This window comes from Myotis nattereri (assembly GCF_964212035.1).
Source record: "Myotis nattereri genome assembly, chromosome: 14".
Classification (NCBI taxonomy): Eukaryota; Metazoa; Chordata; class Mammalia; order Chiroptera; family Vespertilionidae; genus Myotis; species Myotis nattereri.
In genome coordinates, this window is record NC_138089.1 from 35471915 (window position 1) to 35488903 (window position 16989).

Here is a 16989-nt window from a genome sequence, read left to right on the forward strand (position 1 = left end):
TGGGTCAGCACTTGATGAGGACAAAGACTCAGCTTGGATTCTGTGTCTGGGATTCTGTGCGACAGGTGGACTGACACAAGCATGAGGGAAGAATTAAGAAATTGAGGTTGGGCTGTGCGTATGTGTGTGGCCGGGGGAGGAGAGAGGGGGAGGGGGTGTTGGGAGGCACTGAGAGCTGCTGTGTGGACACAGGTGCTGGTTTCAATTTTAATCAGAAGGCAGGGAGCCTTGCCTGGGTAGGTGGCAGATTCAGGAACTATATTTGGCTGGCTCGGCTCCCACTGTGGAAGCAAATTCTGAGACTAGAAGTGAAGCAAGCAACCACAGTCTAATTAACCCCCACAGACTTACAGTGAAGTTCCCTTTAAACTGATTGAGAGGCCCTCCGTCAACAGCAGGGAAATGTGTGTGTCTGCACATAAACACCCGTGCTGAGCACATTAAAGAGGTCTGATTCTTCATGATGCCTGTAATGATGGTGCATGCACTACAGCGCCACGCCACTCCCCTCTCTAACAAGAGTGCTGTTTTTGCCCCAAACCGTGGTGAACTTGCACCAAGCCTTGAGCACGGTGCTTGCCTAAGCAGCTGATCCTTAGGTGGAGAGGCAGATGGCATCATGCTCAGGCAACTTTCCAGAGCCTTCAAGAATGGCTCCACAAGCAAAGGCCAGGCAGGTAAGGTGACGTCCATCTCTACCCGGTAGTGAGTTGAACAGGTGGTCAGACTGGAAGCTGCACACAAAAAGCATTTATTTGCAGAGGGACAGGGAGGTTGCCCAAGCCACAGACTACTTCAGTTTAAGGCCAAAGGACCCTCTCCACTTCTAGGAAGCTTTTCAGCTCAAGGGAATCTAGCAGGGAATCCAGCTCCAGGAGGGTGGGGGATGGGAGGCTGTTTGGGGTAGATGTGGGAGCAGAGGGGGAAGACTCCTCAAGGAACTTCATTGACCACTTGGTGAGAAGGCAGCATTTTCTTCATGAAAAGAAGTTTCTCCACTAGCTGAAACAAATAAACAAAAACACATTTGAGTGAGAGAAGCTATGGATGATTGAAAATTGGTAAAGAGATCACAATAAGATTATAGGAAAGGTAGGAATCTCATGGAAAGAAGTTGGCCTTTGGAATAAGACAACTTGGGTTTCTTTTTCTTTTTTATAGATTTGAAAGAGAGGAAGAGAGAGAGAGAGAGAAACATCAATTTGTTGTTCCACTTATTTATACATTCACTAGAGGACCGGTGCATGGAATTTATGCACCGGTAGGGTCCCTAGGCTTGGCTGGCAATCAGGGCTGATATGGGCCTTCCAGCTGCTGGCCGGGGCCTTCCTTCTGACTGCAAGTTGGGGCCTCCCTTCGTTCCATGCCGCCCCCTGGTGGCCAGCGCACATCATAGCTAGCGATTGAACTCCCAGTCTCCCAGTCAAACTCCTGAGGGGTCACTTTGCACATTAGCCTTGTATATATATAGACTAGAGGCCCGGTGCATGAAATTCGTGCACTCGGGGGTGGGGGGGCCTCAGCCCAGCCTGAGCTCTCTTGTAGTCTGTGAGCCTTCGGGGGATGTCCGACTGATGGCTTAGGCCTGCCTCCCATGGAGCAGGCCTAAGCCATCAGTCGGACATCCCCAGCGCAGCTGTGGAGGTGGGAGAGGCTCCTGCCACTGCCGCTACGCTCACTAGCTGTGAGCCTGGCTTCTGGCTGAGCAGTGCTCCCCCTATGGGAATGCACTGGCCACCAGGGGGCAGCTTCTGCATTGAGCATCTGCACCCTGGTGGTCAGTGCACATCATAGCGACTGGTCGTTCTGCCATCGGGCCAAAACTGGTTCTCTGACATCCCCCGAGGGGTCCCAGATTGCGAGAGGGAGCAGGCCAGGCCGAAGGATCCCACAGGTGCATAATTGGGGCCAGGGAGGGACATAGGAGGTTGGCCAGCTAGGGAGGGGCCACAGGAGGGCTCCAGGGCATGTCCAGCCTGTCTCACTCAGTCCTGATCGGCTGGACCCCAGCAACAAGCTAACCTACCGGTTGGAGCGTCTGCCCCCTGGTGGTCAGTACATGTCATAGTGAGTGGTTGAGCAGCCTTAACATATCATTAGCATATTATGCTTTGATTGGTTGAACGGCCAACTGGCCGACTGGACACTTAGCCTATTAGGCTTTTATTATATAGGATTGGTTGCTTCTTGCATGTGCCTTGACCAGAAATTGAATCAGGAAGATGCTGTAAGCAACTGAGCTACCTGGCCAGGGCCAACTTGGGTTTCAAATCCCTGCTCCATAGGTATTAGCTGAGTTACCTTGAGCAAATGGCTGAAGCTCTCTGAGGCTTTGTTTCTTATCTGTAAAATGGAGATAATGATGTAGTCCTAGCAGGGTTTCAGGGGAAATGAAGAGAACAGAGAACCTAACATTGTGCTGGCACACAGCAGGCACTCACTAAATGGTATTCTTACGTTCTTGAAGAATATTCAGCTTAATTCACCACTTTTTTATATTTAAAACAAATTTGTGCATTTATTCAGATGTTCATAGGCATATGAAAAAATGAGCTTGGTTAGAAACATCCAGCTTTTATAGTCCACAGAAATGAATCCAATAACAAGACAGTTGGGAAGGAGCTGGATGGCACGTTTTCCACTTGAAAGGAGGAAGGGCTGGTTGCTTCCCTGTAGCTGTCTTGTTTCTGAAGAAAGGGATGTTACAGAGTCTCGGCTCTGGCTCTACCTCCTCGTGTGATCACAGAAAACCGCTTTTCTGTTCTGGGCCTTTGTAGTTTTGCTGGGATCATGGGGGTTGGACTATATAATTGCTAAGTTATCTCTTAGAACTGATATTATATTCCTTATTCAATGTATGCCATGGATGGGGCCTTGGAGGGAGATATGAAGATATAGAATTATGATCAAACAAAGGCTTGGATTTCCTTAAAGAGCTGGCAAGGAACTAGTCCCCAAACTCATGCATATATTCCTGTAATCCTCACCCGTTAAATAAGACTACATATATACATCGAGGTATATATGTGCATATATATACATGCATACATTCATATACATACTTAGACATATACTATATGTCATTCCTACCCTTGCCTCTCTCCAGTGTAGAGGCTGGAAAAAATTGCTTTCCCAGAACCACTTGCAGGTAGGTATGGTCATGTGAGCACATCTGGTCAATGAGATAACAGGCAAAGTCCATTAGAGGACTTCTCAAAACATTTTTCTTTCACTGACTGATAAAGAGATTACCCAGGGAAAGGCCTTTCTTGCTGCCCTCTCTTCCTTCCTCCTTCTTCTTGTCATGAGTGAGGACCTGATGTTGGGAGCTGTGGTAGGCATTTGGCCACCATGTGGGACAAAGATGAAGACAAAAAGCCAATATACCGGGGATGGTATGTCAGATGGTATTTCATTGGGACCTAATGAAATCATTGAGAAGCCTAGACCACCTCATTTCTGGAACTCTCAGATAAACGTAGTTTATGTCCTTGCTGTTCCCAGGGTGGTCTGTGGGCCGGCAGGATAGGCCTGACCTGCCCAGGTTTTGGGTGCACATTCAACTTCAGGTGCACTGGTGTATAGCCCCATTAATTAGGCTCTACTACATGCAGCTGAAGCATTCCTAACAGATAAGATGTATGCACAGTAAGTCCTCACGTAACATTGTCAGTAGCTTCTGGGAACTATGATGAAATGATGTATAAGGAAGCCAGTTTTACTACAGAATAATTTATATAAACAAGCGTTAAATTCCTATGGCATGTCATCAATGTTATAATGAAATGATGTTGAACTAAATGACCTTATTGGAGAAACACCTGCAGACTGCTTCTAGACTGCTGCACTAGGTATGTTTTAACATTTATAGGCATGTCTATGTGTGTACGTGTGTATCTGTTTATATGGTTATAAACAGGTGTAACACATTTATGTATACATGCACATTTATAATGTATATTTGTTTATATATTTGTGGAAGGACAAAGTGAGGCTATGGGAGTGTGTGTGTGTGTTTTGGGGAGTTTGGGGGTGATTTCTTCTATCTTAATTACTTCTATAGTGTTTGAAAATAAATATTTTAAACGATGAGTTGTGCTCCTTTAATAATGAAGTAAGAAGAGACCTACCGGCTCTCCTCCCTGTCCAGCAGGACGTGGTAGGAAGCCACGTCCCTCTGCAGCTGGCACCTGTGCGCCAGCAGCTGCTCGCGGGTCCTCTGCTGCTGCTCCGCCTCCGCCCGCATCTCCTGGAGCTCCGCCTCCAGCCTGCGGACCACGGCGCCCAGGTTCTGCAGCTCCAGGTCATGCCAGTGCTTGGCGTCCTGCAAAGTGTTCTCCAGGCCTCGTTTCTGCAAAAGAGGGAACACGTCCAAACTCCAGGCCAACGGGCAGGGCCCTTGGAGAGGGAGGTGTGCAGGGCGCTGGGAGGGGCTGGCATTGGTCTCGTCGGTTGCTAGGTTTACGTGGCTTGGTGCGTAAATCATGAATCCTCAGGAGGCCAGACTCTTGTTTAGTCTAATTCACTGATCCTTCTGATGGGGGCCAGGGGGGTGGATGTGTGTGTGGGAGACATGGGTGGGTGTGTGGGATGGAGGGGAGGAAGAGAAGGCGGAAGGACAGGGAGAGGGAGAGAGATGAGATATAAGAATGAGAGATGAGTGAGGAAATGAGAGAGGAAAAAAATGAAAGAGAAACTGACACACACAGAGAAGCAGTCTGCAGGTGTTTCTTCAAAGAAACCCTGCTCTCTGAGCTGCCTCTGGGCCTTTTTTGATAGTTTTCTCACCCCCTGGGGGCCCTATCCCCTCCACTGCCGAAACCCCACCCATCATTCAGCTAAAATGCGGTCTCCTCTGCACCCTTCCCCAGATGATCAGAATGACGATGGACGTTTCTGGCTGTTCTGTACTCAGCAGTTGTTTCTTTAGTTTTCTAGGTGCCCATTTGGGCTAATTCCTCTTCCTCTGGTTCCCCACCGCCCATCCTGAACCTGCTACTCTCTGAGCTGTGTTTCCCGGGCCTGTTAGTTGGTCTCTCCCACACTCACGATTTTCCCAGTCTCTCTTCCAATGGCTCCTGCAGTGATTCTTTTAGCACAGACTTCTCTCCTCTCTCCAAGCCCCGACCCACTACTGAACTTCCTACTGGAAATATGTGCAGTCCAGCGCACCTCAAATCAAGGCGTCCAAAACGGACCTGTTGGTCTTTCCTATCCTGCACTTCAGCAGGTGAACTGAGAACTAGAAATTGGGGAAGGACACACCCCTGGTCTTCTTGCTTCTCTCCCAAACTCAGTCATTACTGAATCCCGCCCCTCATATATTCCGAAAGGTTTTCACATGTGTGCCCTCTCTTCTCCAGCCACCAGTGCCCAGGATGGATGCGCATCACCTCTCCTCAAGGGGGACCTCAGTGGCCTCTTAGCTCGTCTTTCTGCCTCTAGTTCCTCCTTGGGCTGCCTTCCCCACACGGAAGCTCCAGTGCTCTGTCTAAAGTCCAACTCTGGACCGGTATCCCCTCTGCTTTAACCGCATCCCCAAGCTCTCCAGGGTCCCTAACATGGCACCCATGACTGGCCCAGCTTGGTTTGCGAATAGTGATTGTTGACATTGGACCTGTAACACCTGTGATTTGGAAAAATGTTTTACAGAGCCATGGCTGGGTCATCTGTTTACAGGTTTGGCTCCATGTTCACAGGTGACTCCTCCCTGAGGCCGAGGGTCCTTTGATGACTCAGGACCCACTGCCCAAGCCCCAGCTCTCCCCGCTAAGTCCTGACATCCTGGCCTGGTTCCCACAGAGACGCCTGAGCTGAGTGACTATGATGAGGCCACTGCTGCGGGTGTCCCAGCCCTGGCCTGCGAGGGGACATGGATAGCACCAGCAAGCATACTTGGCCACAGCAGCATGCTTACTCCCAAGCTAATGGAAATTGGAAGGGATGCCCTTGAATTATAGACCCTCCAGAAAGTAAAATAGTGATCTGTGATTCCTGGTCTTGAATTCTTGATCTGACTGAACAAAGAGCTCTGTAAGCCTCAAGCACCATTATTGGTGCCTGGCTGCTCAGATACGGTATTTTGTTGGAAAAGGCAGCTGAACGTCTCATCAGCTTGGCTGTGGGGGCCTTGTGTGTGCACAGGTGGCTCTGACTGAGGGCCAGTAACACAGCAGATAAATAGGACGACCAAGGTAGGTCCTCAAGTGAAAGAGAGGAAGTGGAATTTTAGAGCGTCACTTGGCTCGTGAGTAGAGGAAGCAGGATTTGATTGCAGAGCCTGAGCGCCAACCCCCAACGCCATAGGCTGGCTGCGGTCGAGGGCAGAGATAGAGCCAGAAGGGCTTGGCTCCTGCACTGATTACTATGCTAACGGGAAAATCCCTGAGCCACAGATTTCTCATTTGCAGAATGAGATGGCAGTCACGGTCCTGCCCACTTCTCAATGTTTCTCCGAGGATGCGATGAGAGAGTGCATATGAGCATTTCTTACCATCAGTGTCACTTTGAGGAAATTTGGGCACTGTACCAAGCAATCTGGGGACATAAAAGTAATGAAGCCTGGGTCCTGCCTTCAAGGAGTTAATGTGACTTTGGTGGAAGAGCTGATTTCAGCTCACGGACCACTCTGAACGTGAGTGCGTGACGGGTGGGGGGATCACCCAGCTGTGGGAGTCAGGAGCTGGGCTCCTCGGGGGGTGTCGCATTTCTGTGTTTTCACCTCACCTGTGCCAAAGGTTTGGCAAGGGGAGCAGGTGGAGGCGGGCAGACTTGAGGGGAGGAGTCTCCTCCCAGCCATGGGAAGAACACATTAAGGGCTCAAGGCAGGAAAGGAAAGGACGAAATCTGGACATTAACATGAAGATCTGGCAAAGGAGGGCTTTCTGTTGTAAGCCAAGCTCAGGCCATTCCAGGGGTTTGGACTCTGAAAATGCAGAATAGAGGAGGCAGTAGGTAGAGGCATGTCCAGATGGTGCAGCACGAGACAGGGGGAGTCTGTGAAGGAAAGAGGCGGGGGATAAAGCTTCTGGGATCTTTTGAAGTGGGAAATGGAAACCAGAGACCTCATGTTGGGGGACCTTAACTTTATCTGCAGAATAATACAGGTGACAGCACCTGCTGAGGGGCGGAGGGGCGGGGTGCCGGGGGCTTGCTGAGAACAGAGGCTGGAGGGAGCAGCTGCTGGGGAACACGGGTCCCCTCTGCTTTGTTCAGTCATTTGTGCACAGGTTTTCGATCAAGTTGTGAGCTCTTAGAGGACAGGCACTATCCAATTCAGATTTGCCTCCCCAGGGGCCAAGGGAAGGCCTTGCACATCGCAGGCACCCAGTATACGTGTGTGGAATGTGTGCTGAGGGATGGGCCACCTGCCACTGAGGAGTCATTCATCTGGGCTTTTTTTTTTTTTTTTTTTTTATGATGTTGACTTGAGAATATGTCCTCAACCTTTTGCCTGGAACTTTCTGTCGCCAGAAGAGTGACACTTTTGGCAGCCACAAGGACATCTGGGCAAGGAATGGCAGTCTCTTCACTGTGCCTAAAGCAATAGAGGTGAGAGGCAGCACCCCTAATATTAGGGTGTTTATCAAGGGTTACGGCAGGTGAATAAAACTGATTAGCATAACATTCACCTACCTCTGAGTAAACAATGCCATGGCTTTTAGATGTTTTTTTTTGTTTGAATGTGAAAGTAGCATTGCTTTAAACTGTAGTTTCCTGATTTCTCTCACCCCCTTGCCCTGACCCAGATCCCATCAGAGAATGAGAGGGACAGAAGAGGAGTAATGATGGCACCGGCCGGGTGGCTCAGTGGGTTAGAGCCAAGGCTGCAGGTTGGATCCCTGGTCAGGGCACATACAAGAAGCACCAATGACGGCATTAATAAGTGGAACAACAAACCTCTCTCTCTCTGCCTTCCTCTCTCTCTCTCTCTAAGTCAGTCAATCAATAAAAGAGAAGTGGAGCAATGAGATGCCTGTCATGTTGTGGCAGGAAGTCTGAGCACCTTCCTGAGCTGGCTGGGTGCCGTGTGACCTTGTGGCCGGAGGACAATGGGCCCAAGTGAACTGAAGGAACCGGAGGTGATGGGATGCTCTTGGCAACAGGCAGCGATAAAGCTGTTCCTGAGGGAAACGACTAGGATAAAAGCCTGAGCGAACTTCATGGCAGGTGTGACTGGTGGCTTGAAGATGGAGCCGATTTGGGTGGCAAAATTGAGATGCAGGTTTATGGGGCGTGGTGGGAGAAAGAGGCATCAACGGTGGTATCTGATCAGCCGAGGACTTGAGGCTGATGGGGGAGAGGGCTTCTTGGGCCTCAGTGGACTAGACCACCTCAGCTACGCCAGCATCACAGGAACCAACCCCTTCATGCGCGCTGGTGTGTACAGCTCACTGTGGTTGACCTGGTACACGGGGCCCCTGGAGGGCATCCAGGAGGAGCTGTGCTTGACAACCTAATAGAACTTTAGGGCACCCCAGAGAGCAGAGGTGGACTGCTGTATTATTAATCATTTAAATTAATAATAATAATTAATGATGCGAGAGATCTGCCCACAAACCACAGTGAGTCTGAGGAGCTTACCAGGTGTCCTAGGATCGGTGCCCCAGAAGCAGAGCCTGAGACAGGGGTCCTGGTGCGTGGGAATAATTAAGGAGCTGTTCCCAGGAAAGGGGGCGCAAGGCAAGCAGGGCAGGGCTGGGCAGGGGAGGTGCTAAGCCAGTAGGTGGTCTCAGCCGGAGTCCGGCTGCAGCCTGACCCCACGGAACCCCCCGCGCCCCCCTCGAGTGAATTACCCCAGAGGCCTGGTTCCACTTTGAAGCAAGTGAGCTGGGCTTTTAAAGCCCCTGTGAGTCGGTCATTGGCTGGGAAGGTGGGGTGGCCTGACACCCCCCCCCACTTCCCACCTTCCACCGCCTACCCGCCCCCCCCCCCCCCCCGCAGGTGTCTTCTGATTGGCTGAGGGCCATTCTCTGCAGAAGAGGGGCAGCTGGGAAGGGGCATCTGTGGGCATGAGTGGCCACAGCAGCAGTGGGTGAGGCGTATCCCGGCCGGGCACTCGCGGGCACTCGCCGGATCCACTACCCTTGTGATCCGGTATCGGATCGTCCTCCCAGGCCTCAGACTCCTACGCGGGGAGATGAGAGGCCCTGGCACACCGTGACCCGTGTGGCGACAGTTCAACCGCTGAGAGTTAAAATTGTCCCAAGAAATGCCAGGCGGCTCCTGGCCCACTCACCAGGGCCCGCAAGGACTCCGTCTCCGCCTGCAGGCTCTGCACTTGGCGCGAGGTGGTGTGCAGCTCCGCCCTGCGGGCAGCAGCCAGCCGCCCCTCCTCCTCCTCCTCCTCCTCTGGACTCTGCGCCCCGCGGGCCTCCGCCTGCTGCTGCGGACAGGGAGTCTGGGTGAGCCGGAGCCCTGAGCCCCTGACCGTCCTCCCCTCTCCCCCTTTCTAACGCCCTCCCCGCTGCTTCAGGCTCCGAGGCACCGGCCACTGGATTTAAAAATTCCTCTTTTTCTATGGGCGCCCACACCAGCTCGTATACAGACATTTATTCAGTTTGAACACGTGATGCATGCAAATAGAATGCAATTCAAAAGATTTTCCAAAGAATATACGGTAGGAAGGACATAGAGTCCTTTTCTCCCTGTGCGCTAATTACCCAGCCCTCCTGTTTCCAGTGTTGGATACCTCCTTCCAGAACTACTTCAAATATGTACGACCTTCCCCCTTGCTTTGGTCCTTATTATATCTTAGAAATTATTCTAGCATATCAGCATATATCCGTTAGTTACATTCTTTTAAAAAAAATCTTTATTGTTGAAAGCATTATATATGTCCCTGTTTCTGCCCCCCCCCCCCCACTGACCCCTTCTAGCCCCCCTCCGCCCCCCAGTTAGATTGGATTCTTTTTAACGGCCACATAAGTATTGCCTTACTCAGAAGTCCCCCATCCATGGACACTTGGGTGGCTTCCAGTCTTTGCCTGTTACAATCAATGGTGCAAAGAATAACCTACATCCCTCATCTTGATTACATGGGAATATCTCTGGGGGTAAATTCCTCTTGTGGAATTGCTGAGTCAAACAGGCAGGCTTTGCAATTTTGATAAATGTTGCCAAATTGCCCTCCAGGGAGTTTGTAACCCCTCCCAGCACCGCAAGGCAGATTAATCGTTAGCCAACTTGATCTGATACGTTTCCTTGAAAAAAAAAAAACATTCTGGTCACACCTCTGATTATCAAGGGGGCGGTCTGGGTTTTAAACCTTCTCCCTGAGCGAGATGGACATATTGTGATTCCTCCCATATGTTCAGGTTATTGTTACTCTGCTCTTTGCCGGGGAAGAGGGGAAAAAATGAGAGATCACCCACATCTCTAACTTCAAGCCAAGTCTGATGGCATGTCACCAAGCCCGTGACGTAGGAGAAAAATCTGTTTTGTCTCCTAGGTTACTGGCTCTTTTGATTGACCATTTTTACTACATATGAATACTTATTTATAGAATTGTGCAAAAATAGTCCGATCTAGTTGACTGGCTAAGAAACCCGAGTCAAAAGGCTCATATCTCAGTAGTTCTTCCAGTTCTTGCTGTTTAAGGGCTGTAAGGAGCTCAACGAAAATGCCCATTAAAGGCCTGGGATCTGCTAAAGGAGAACTGAAGCCGTGGGCCCAGCTCCGACTGGTTGGCCCTTGGCTGTGTGTCCCTGGGCCATGATTCAGCCACTCTGAGTCCCAGTCCCTGCCCATAGAATGCAGTGACGAGTGGAGAATGATAATCACATGATGACTGTCTCCTGAATCACTTGAGGCTTCTAACAGGTTATGCATGTAGAAGCCTTTAGAACCTTAAAAGCCTGCAAATATTGGCTGTATATGTTTTCTTTACATATGTTTTTATTGATTTTTTTAAATAGAGAGGAAGGGAGAGAGAGAAACATTTATTAGAGAGAAACATAGATCGGCTGCTTCCTGTACGCCCCCTAGTGGAGATCAAGCCCCAAACCAGGCATGTGTCCTGACTGGGAATTGAACTGGTTCATGGGACGATGCTCAATTCACTGAGTTACACTGGCCGGGCTGCATATGTTTTCTATATGTGAAAAGTAGTATTAGCTAATACATGAGTTTGTACAAGCCACTACGACTTGACGACTTGACTACTACTAATGATAACTAACGTGTGTGAAGCTCTTACTTGGTGCCAAAACTCTGTGAACAACTTTTAGTCCGTGATCTCCTTTAATCTTTACAACCCTATGAAGCAAGTGTCATTATTGTTCCCATTTTATATGAGGAAACGGAGGCACAGAGAGATTGAGTTTTTTATGCCAGATCATATGGCCTAAGAGGGGCAGAGCCGGGACTCAAGCGCAGCTGTAGACCCCAGAGCGGTGCTCTTAACCAGAGCTTAATGCTGCCGCTGCCACCAATTCATCAACTTAAGACCCTGAAATTGGGGTTGTCTTCCCCTTCTCCAAAGTGAAGGTGGGTCACTCTAAAATATCCTCATTGTCTTCCTGGGATCAGTAGCTCTGTTCTTCCTTTTCTCTTTGGGGATGGCCCTGGCCAGATGGGCTGTGTGGGAGGGTGGGAGGCAGGAGAGGGGATGTCCTGACAGACAAATGGAATCAGGTAACACGGCTACACAGAGAGGCCTGGGCAGCGTGAGCTGGAGCCAGTTTCTAACAGTGTACAAGAGCTGATGGTTACATTTTCAGGAATTTTGTAAGCCAGTTGTTAAACACAGCCATTATTAAAAATTAAATCATATCAACTGACAATTAAATAAGTTATATTAAAAAAATGGTACCTGGCTGGTGTGGCTCAGTGGTTGAGCATCAACCCAGGAACCAAGAGGTCGCCAGTTCGATTCCCAGTCAAGGCACATGCCCGGTTCTTGGCTCGATCCCTGGTGGGGGTTGTGCAGGAGGCAGCCAGTGGATGACTTCCTCTCTCATCGATGTTTCTATCTCTCTATCCCTCTCTCTCAAAATCAATAAAAATGTATTTTAAAAATGGTAATAAATACTCAAAACACATTACTTGCTAATTATTTACATTTTATCATTATCTGTGCAACTGAGGTTTATCTACATTGATGGTACCTGTGTGGTGGGAGTCAATGGTGTGTTCCTGCCCAACTCTTCCTGACTCATTCACATCATGTTATTAGTTTGAAATAAGGGTGAGAGTATTGACACCATGGAAATTGGCAAACTCCACAAATCAGAGATTGAATTACTATTTTATGGACTGTCTAGATTTTAAAAAGGGATGCATAAAATATTAATAGTGCAGATTAAATTTAAAGGGGGTCCTGTCAGTAGCTGTTGCATTGGGAATAGCACAAAAATTAGCAAGAATATTTTTCCAATATTTGAAAACTATTATCTGATTCATAAAGAAGTTACATTATTGCCCAGCTGGTGTGGATCAGTGGTTGAGCATCTACCTATGAACCAGGAGGTTTCGGTTTGATTCCCAGTCGGGCACATGCCTGGGTTGCGGGCTTGATCCCCAGTGGGGGGTGTACAGGAGGCAGCTGATCAATGGTTCTCTCTCATCATTGATGCTTCTATCTCTCTCTCCTTCTTCCTTCCTATATTAAAAAGAAAAGAAGTTTCATCATTGACAAATGAACTCATTAAGGTTAATGAAAATATCAACCAAAATTCGCATCAGAGCTATCCTCATTCATCATCGTTGTGAGTGACTTTTTGTATAATTGGATATTAATAATCAAACATTTTTCTGTAGTCTGATTTTATGATACTGTTGCTGATGATATAACTATAAAAACAGTTGGCGGGTTTTGCAAGAAATAGCAAGCCACATTGAAGTTACAGTTGTAAATGGGAAAGCAAAGTATTTTATCTTAAAATGTATGTTATTACTAAAATTAGATAAATAAAACATCAACCAAAAGTCTTTGCCACCTTTAAGTGGTATTGTGAATTTGATTGGCATGTAAATACATATGCTTACATTGCCCCCCCACCCCCACCCCCTGAGAACAGTTGTAAAAGGTTGCCAGGACACCATGGGTGAGAGCCGGGCATGAGTGGAGGCCAAGCTCCATGGAGGGCACGTTTCAAAGCCCTGATGGGCAGGTCTGGGCTAGAGCTGCTGGCCAAGGCTATAGCCACAGTACCCATAGGATCTGTCCCTCCTCTGAGCCCAGACAATGAGTGGCTTGTCTTCAGTGGTATGTACTGGTGTCTGGAGGGTTGAATCCCTATGTCTTAGTGCCACTAGCAAGATGCTGTACCCACCTGTTTCCCAAACATTCCTGGACAACCAGCATAGTTTTTCATACATCTGAATGCTAATTAAACTGTTTTTATTTTAACCAATTCACTTTTTTCCCCCAATTTACTTTTTCTTTTAATTTTTATTTATGGATTTGAGAGCGAGAAAGAGGAAGGGGTGGGGGAAGAGAGAAAAAGAAAGAGAGAGAGAGAAACATCGATTTGTTGTTCCTCTTATATATGCATTCATTGGCCGATCCTTGTATGTGCCCTGACAGGGGATCAAACCCACAACAGCCTGGGCGTATTGGGATGACGCTCTAACCAACAGAGCTACCTGGCCAGGGCTTCACTTTTTCTTTGTAAGTAAACGTGTATAACATGGAAATTGTAAATCTGTTCTCAAATTCTAATGTGCATCGGCACCATCTGGGGGTTCGTGTAAAACCCAAGTCCCGATGCTGGAGACCCTGAGGGGCCCAGGAATCTGCCATGCGATGCCTGGTCCATGGAAGCAAATGTGTAGATCCCCACAGAAACTGACAGGACTGCTCTACTCGCTATACATAGAGGGTAACTGAAACAGCTCATAATATTAAAACAAATCACTTGGAGGGGTGGGTAGGGGCTGGGAGGAGGGAGAGGGGAGAGGGGGATAGGAGATATCTGTAATACTATCAGCAATAAAAAATATATTTATTTTTTATTTATTTATTTATTTTATATATTTTATTGATTTTTTAACAGAGAGGAAGGGAGAGGGATAGAGAGTCAGAAACACCAATGAGAGAGAAACATCAATCAGCTGCGTCCTGCACACCCCCCACCGGGGCTGTGCCCGCAACCGAGGTACATGCCCTTGACTGGAATCGAACCTGGGACCCCTCAGTCCGCAGGCCAACGCTCTATCCACTAAGCCAAACCAGTTAGGGCTAAAAAGCATATTTAAAAGTGAAAAAAAACACCCAAATAAAAACAACAACAACAACCAAACCCCACCCAAATCAATATTATTTTATTCTAGCAAATACTGCCTGCCAAGCAGCTGAATCCCAGAGCCGGCTTTCTCTTTGTTGAGAGGCAAGATTAACAAGTATATGAGAAGTGATAATGGCCCACCAGCACCAAAGGACACTTCCTTATACAGTTTACTTAAGATTGAAAGAGAAAAAGAAATTAATTTGATCACTATGGGTGTCAGTGCCATTTTATATCATGCCTCCTGCCTTCTGAACCCCGCTTCCCACATCCTCGCCCTTCATCTGGGAACAGTTAAGCGCTCGAACTCACCTAGAAGCATTACATGTCCTTCTCCAGTGGCGTTTTATTTTATTTTTTATTTTATTTATTTATTTATTTTTTTTAAATATATTTTATTGATTTTTCACAGAGAGGAAGGGAGAGAGATAGAAAGTTAGAAACATCGATGAGAGAGAAACATCGATCAGCTGCCTCCTGCACATCTCCCACCGGGGATGTGCCCGCAACCCAGGTACATGCCCTTGACCGGAATCGAACCTGGGACCTTTCAGTCCGCAGGCCGACGCTCTATCCACTGAGCCAAACCGGTTTCGGCTCCAGTGGCGTTTTAGATTTATGCTTTCTAGTTATTGCAATAAGTCTATTTCTATTTCCATTTCAACCCAGTGCCTCCGGTTTTCTCCTCGCAGACCGCACAGTAGGTGTGCCATTCCAGACCCTGAGGCTAGGAAGGCAGGGCAGTTTTGTTGCTCGGTGCAGTTGCTAGGATGTGTAATGATATTTAAATATGTTGGTCCCCAGGCCTTCAAACCAGCTTGAAATCTTGGCCCCACCGCACAGGAGCTGGGCTGCCCGTGGTTGCACTCTGTCTGTATTTCTGGGGGCAGGAGAGCATGTGGACTTTTTGAAATATGGGAAAAAACTTCAAATAAAAAAAAAAATTTTTCAATTACATTTTCATGTCGCTGCCTGTGAAGGATGGATGCGAGAGAAGAAAGGCAGCATGCTTTCGAGTGAGTCAGAATGGAGAAGGTGAGAGTCTCCAAATGGAGGGGGGAAAGCCATCTCCAAACCCAACCCACTTTGCGGAGTAGCACTGCCATTTCCCAAAACGTCCTTGGCAATGACCTGGAGGCGGAAGAAATGCCACTGTGCAGTGTGAGGGGAGGGGGGAGCTTGGAGGAGGCAGAGTGGAGAGGCACGAGGCAGGTGTGTGCTCAGCAGCACGTACACAGGCTGCACGGGCAGGGCCTGAAACGCGTGTGTCCTGCCTTGCCCTGAGCAGGCGCTGTGCGGGGTGCAGAAGCTCTCTGGGTTTTGTCACGGTGAAAAACAGCCACGCTCCGCTGCAGAGCACAACTGACTGCTTTGTTCTAAGTGTCTTGGCCTCCCAGGATCATAGTAGCCTCGTTATATTCATTGTCCTGGAGAAAGGCAAGGCAATGGAGCCCTGGGGGTACCCGTTCCCAGTCTAGTATCACAGAGCACCAGTATCCCTCGGGAGGGCACAGGCCTTGGTTTGGAAAGATCGTCACAGAGCCCGGCATAGGCATGTAGCCCCTCGGACATTCTACAAGATGTCAACGCTTGTTCTTTTATTCTTTTAATCCTCAACTGAGGACAGAGAGAGAGAGAGAGAGAGAGAGAGAGAGAGAGAGAGAGAGAGAGAGATTGATTTGGTTGCCTCCCCCATGCATCTGAGCAAGCAGGGCCCTTAACCAAACCCATGACCCGTTGGTGCACTGACCATTGAGCCAGACAGGGCACGTTTGTTCATTAAGAAAACGAATCATCGTTCCCCACTCCACTTAATCTGTGTAGGCCAGCCTGGCAGTGAGGCTGTCAGTTCAGGGAGGGGCTGTATAGTGAATCTGACAGGCTCAGTGAGGGAAAGTAGCCTTGCGGGATGATTTGATCATAAATTCCTAACCTAGCAGGTCATGGTGGTAGTCACACCCCAGGCATGTAACTCCCTTAATAAAAGGTTTGTCTTTGTTCTGAGCCCTGTCCATTGTTCTTGCTCATCTAGGTTAACAGCCCTTTGAGATGCCAAAGGAATCCTCTTTTCCAGACCCCCTCGGGGGCACACGATCTTGCTGCATCCTTATACACCTTCACTATTTGCAGTGCATGTTCAAGGTTAACGAGCATTATTTTTAATGCTACATCCATTCCATGGTATTCCATTTGATGACGGCTGTAAAAACCCTTTCTTAACAAAGGTTACAGAGGCAGCCTGAGGTAATGTAGAAGAAGTACTATGTATCTCTCCATTTTTCTTTTTATCGAACCATAGAGATTTCCCCACCTTGCCTTCTCCAGCCTCCTTAATCTACCATCAGTGGATTTCATGGAATCCTCCTTATTTCCCTTCTTTGGTTCAAATGCATAAAAAGAACGGCAACACTGCCATTTCCATAGCATTTCCTCAGTCCGTTGAGATCTTGCTTTTGGGGATGTCCTCAGTTTGGCTCAAATAAACTCATACATTTTTTTTCCCTATAGGCTTGGACATTCTTATGTCAACAGTAAGAAAGCATGGTTTGAATCAGAGCTTGACTACTTAGGTCAGTTACTGAACCTCCCTGTGCCTCAGTTCCTCCCTCTAAAAAATGGGTAAAATCACAATCCTATGTCATATTGAGAAGATTATATGAGGAAACACCTATCAAGGACTTATCTCACGGCCTGGCACCTGGAAAGTGCTCACTCCATGCTTTGCCGGCACTGCTTTCACCGCACATCCCTTCCTGCCTTG

The 16989-nt window shown here is 48.3% G+C and overlaps 1 protein-coding gene across 1 annotated transcript in view; it reads right to left on the bottom strand.

Annotated features, from left to right (window-relative positions):
* Positions 1–784: 784 nt before the first annotated feature.
* Positions 785–16989, bottom strand: part of BFSP2 (beaded filament structural protein 2) — a gene marked incomplete at its 5' end in the record, with an annotated part of 45312 nt that continues 29107 nt past the window's right edge. The window contains 3 exons of the mRNA XM_081106360.1: positions 785–1002; positions 4131–4351; positions 9239–9385. Of these exons, the coding sequence (XP_080962486.1) occupies positions 999–1002; positions 4131–4351; positions 9239–9385 (372 nt within the window). The 3' untranslated portion in view covers positions 785–998. The remainder of the gene's footprint in view (positions 1003–4130; positions 4352–9238; positions 9386–16989) is intronic.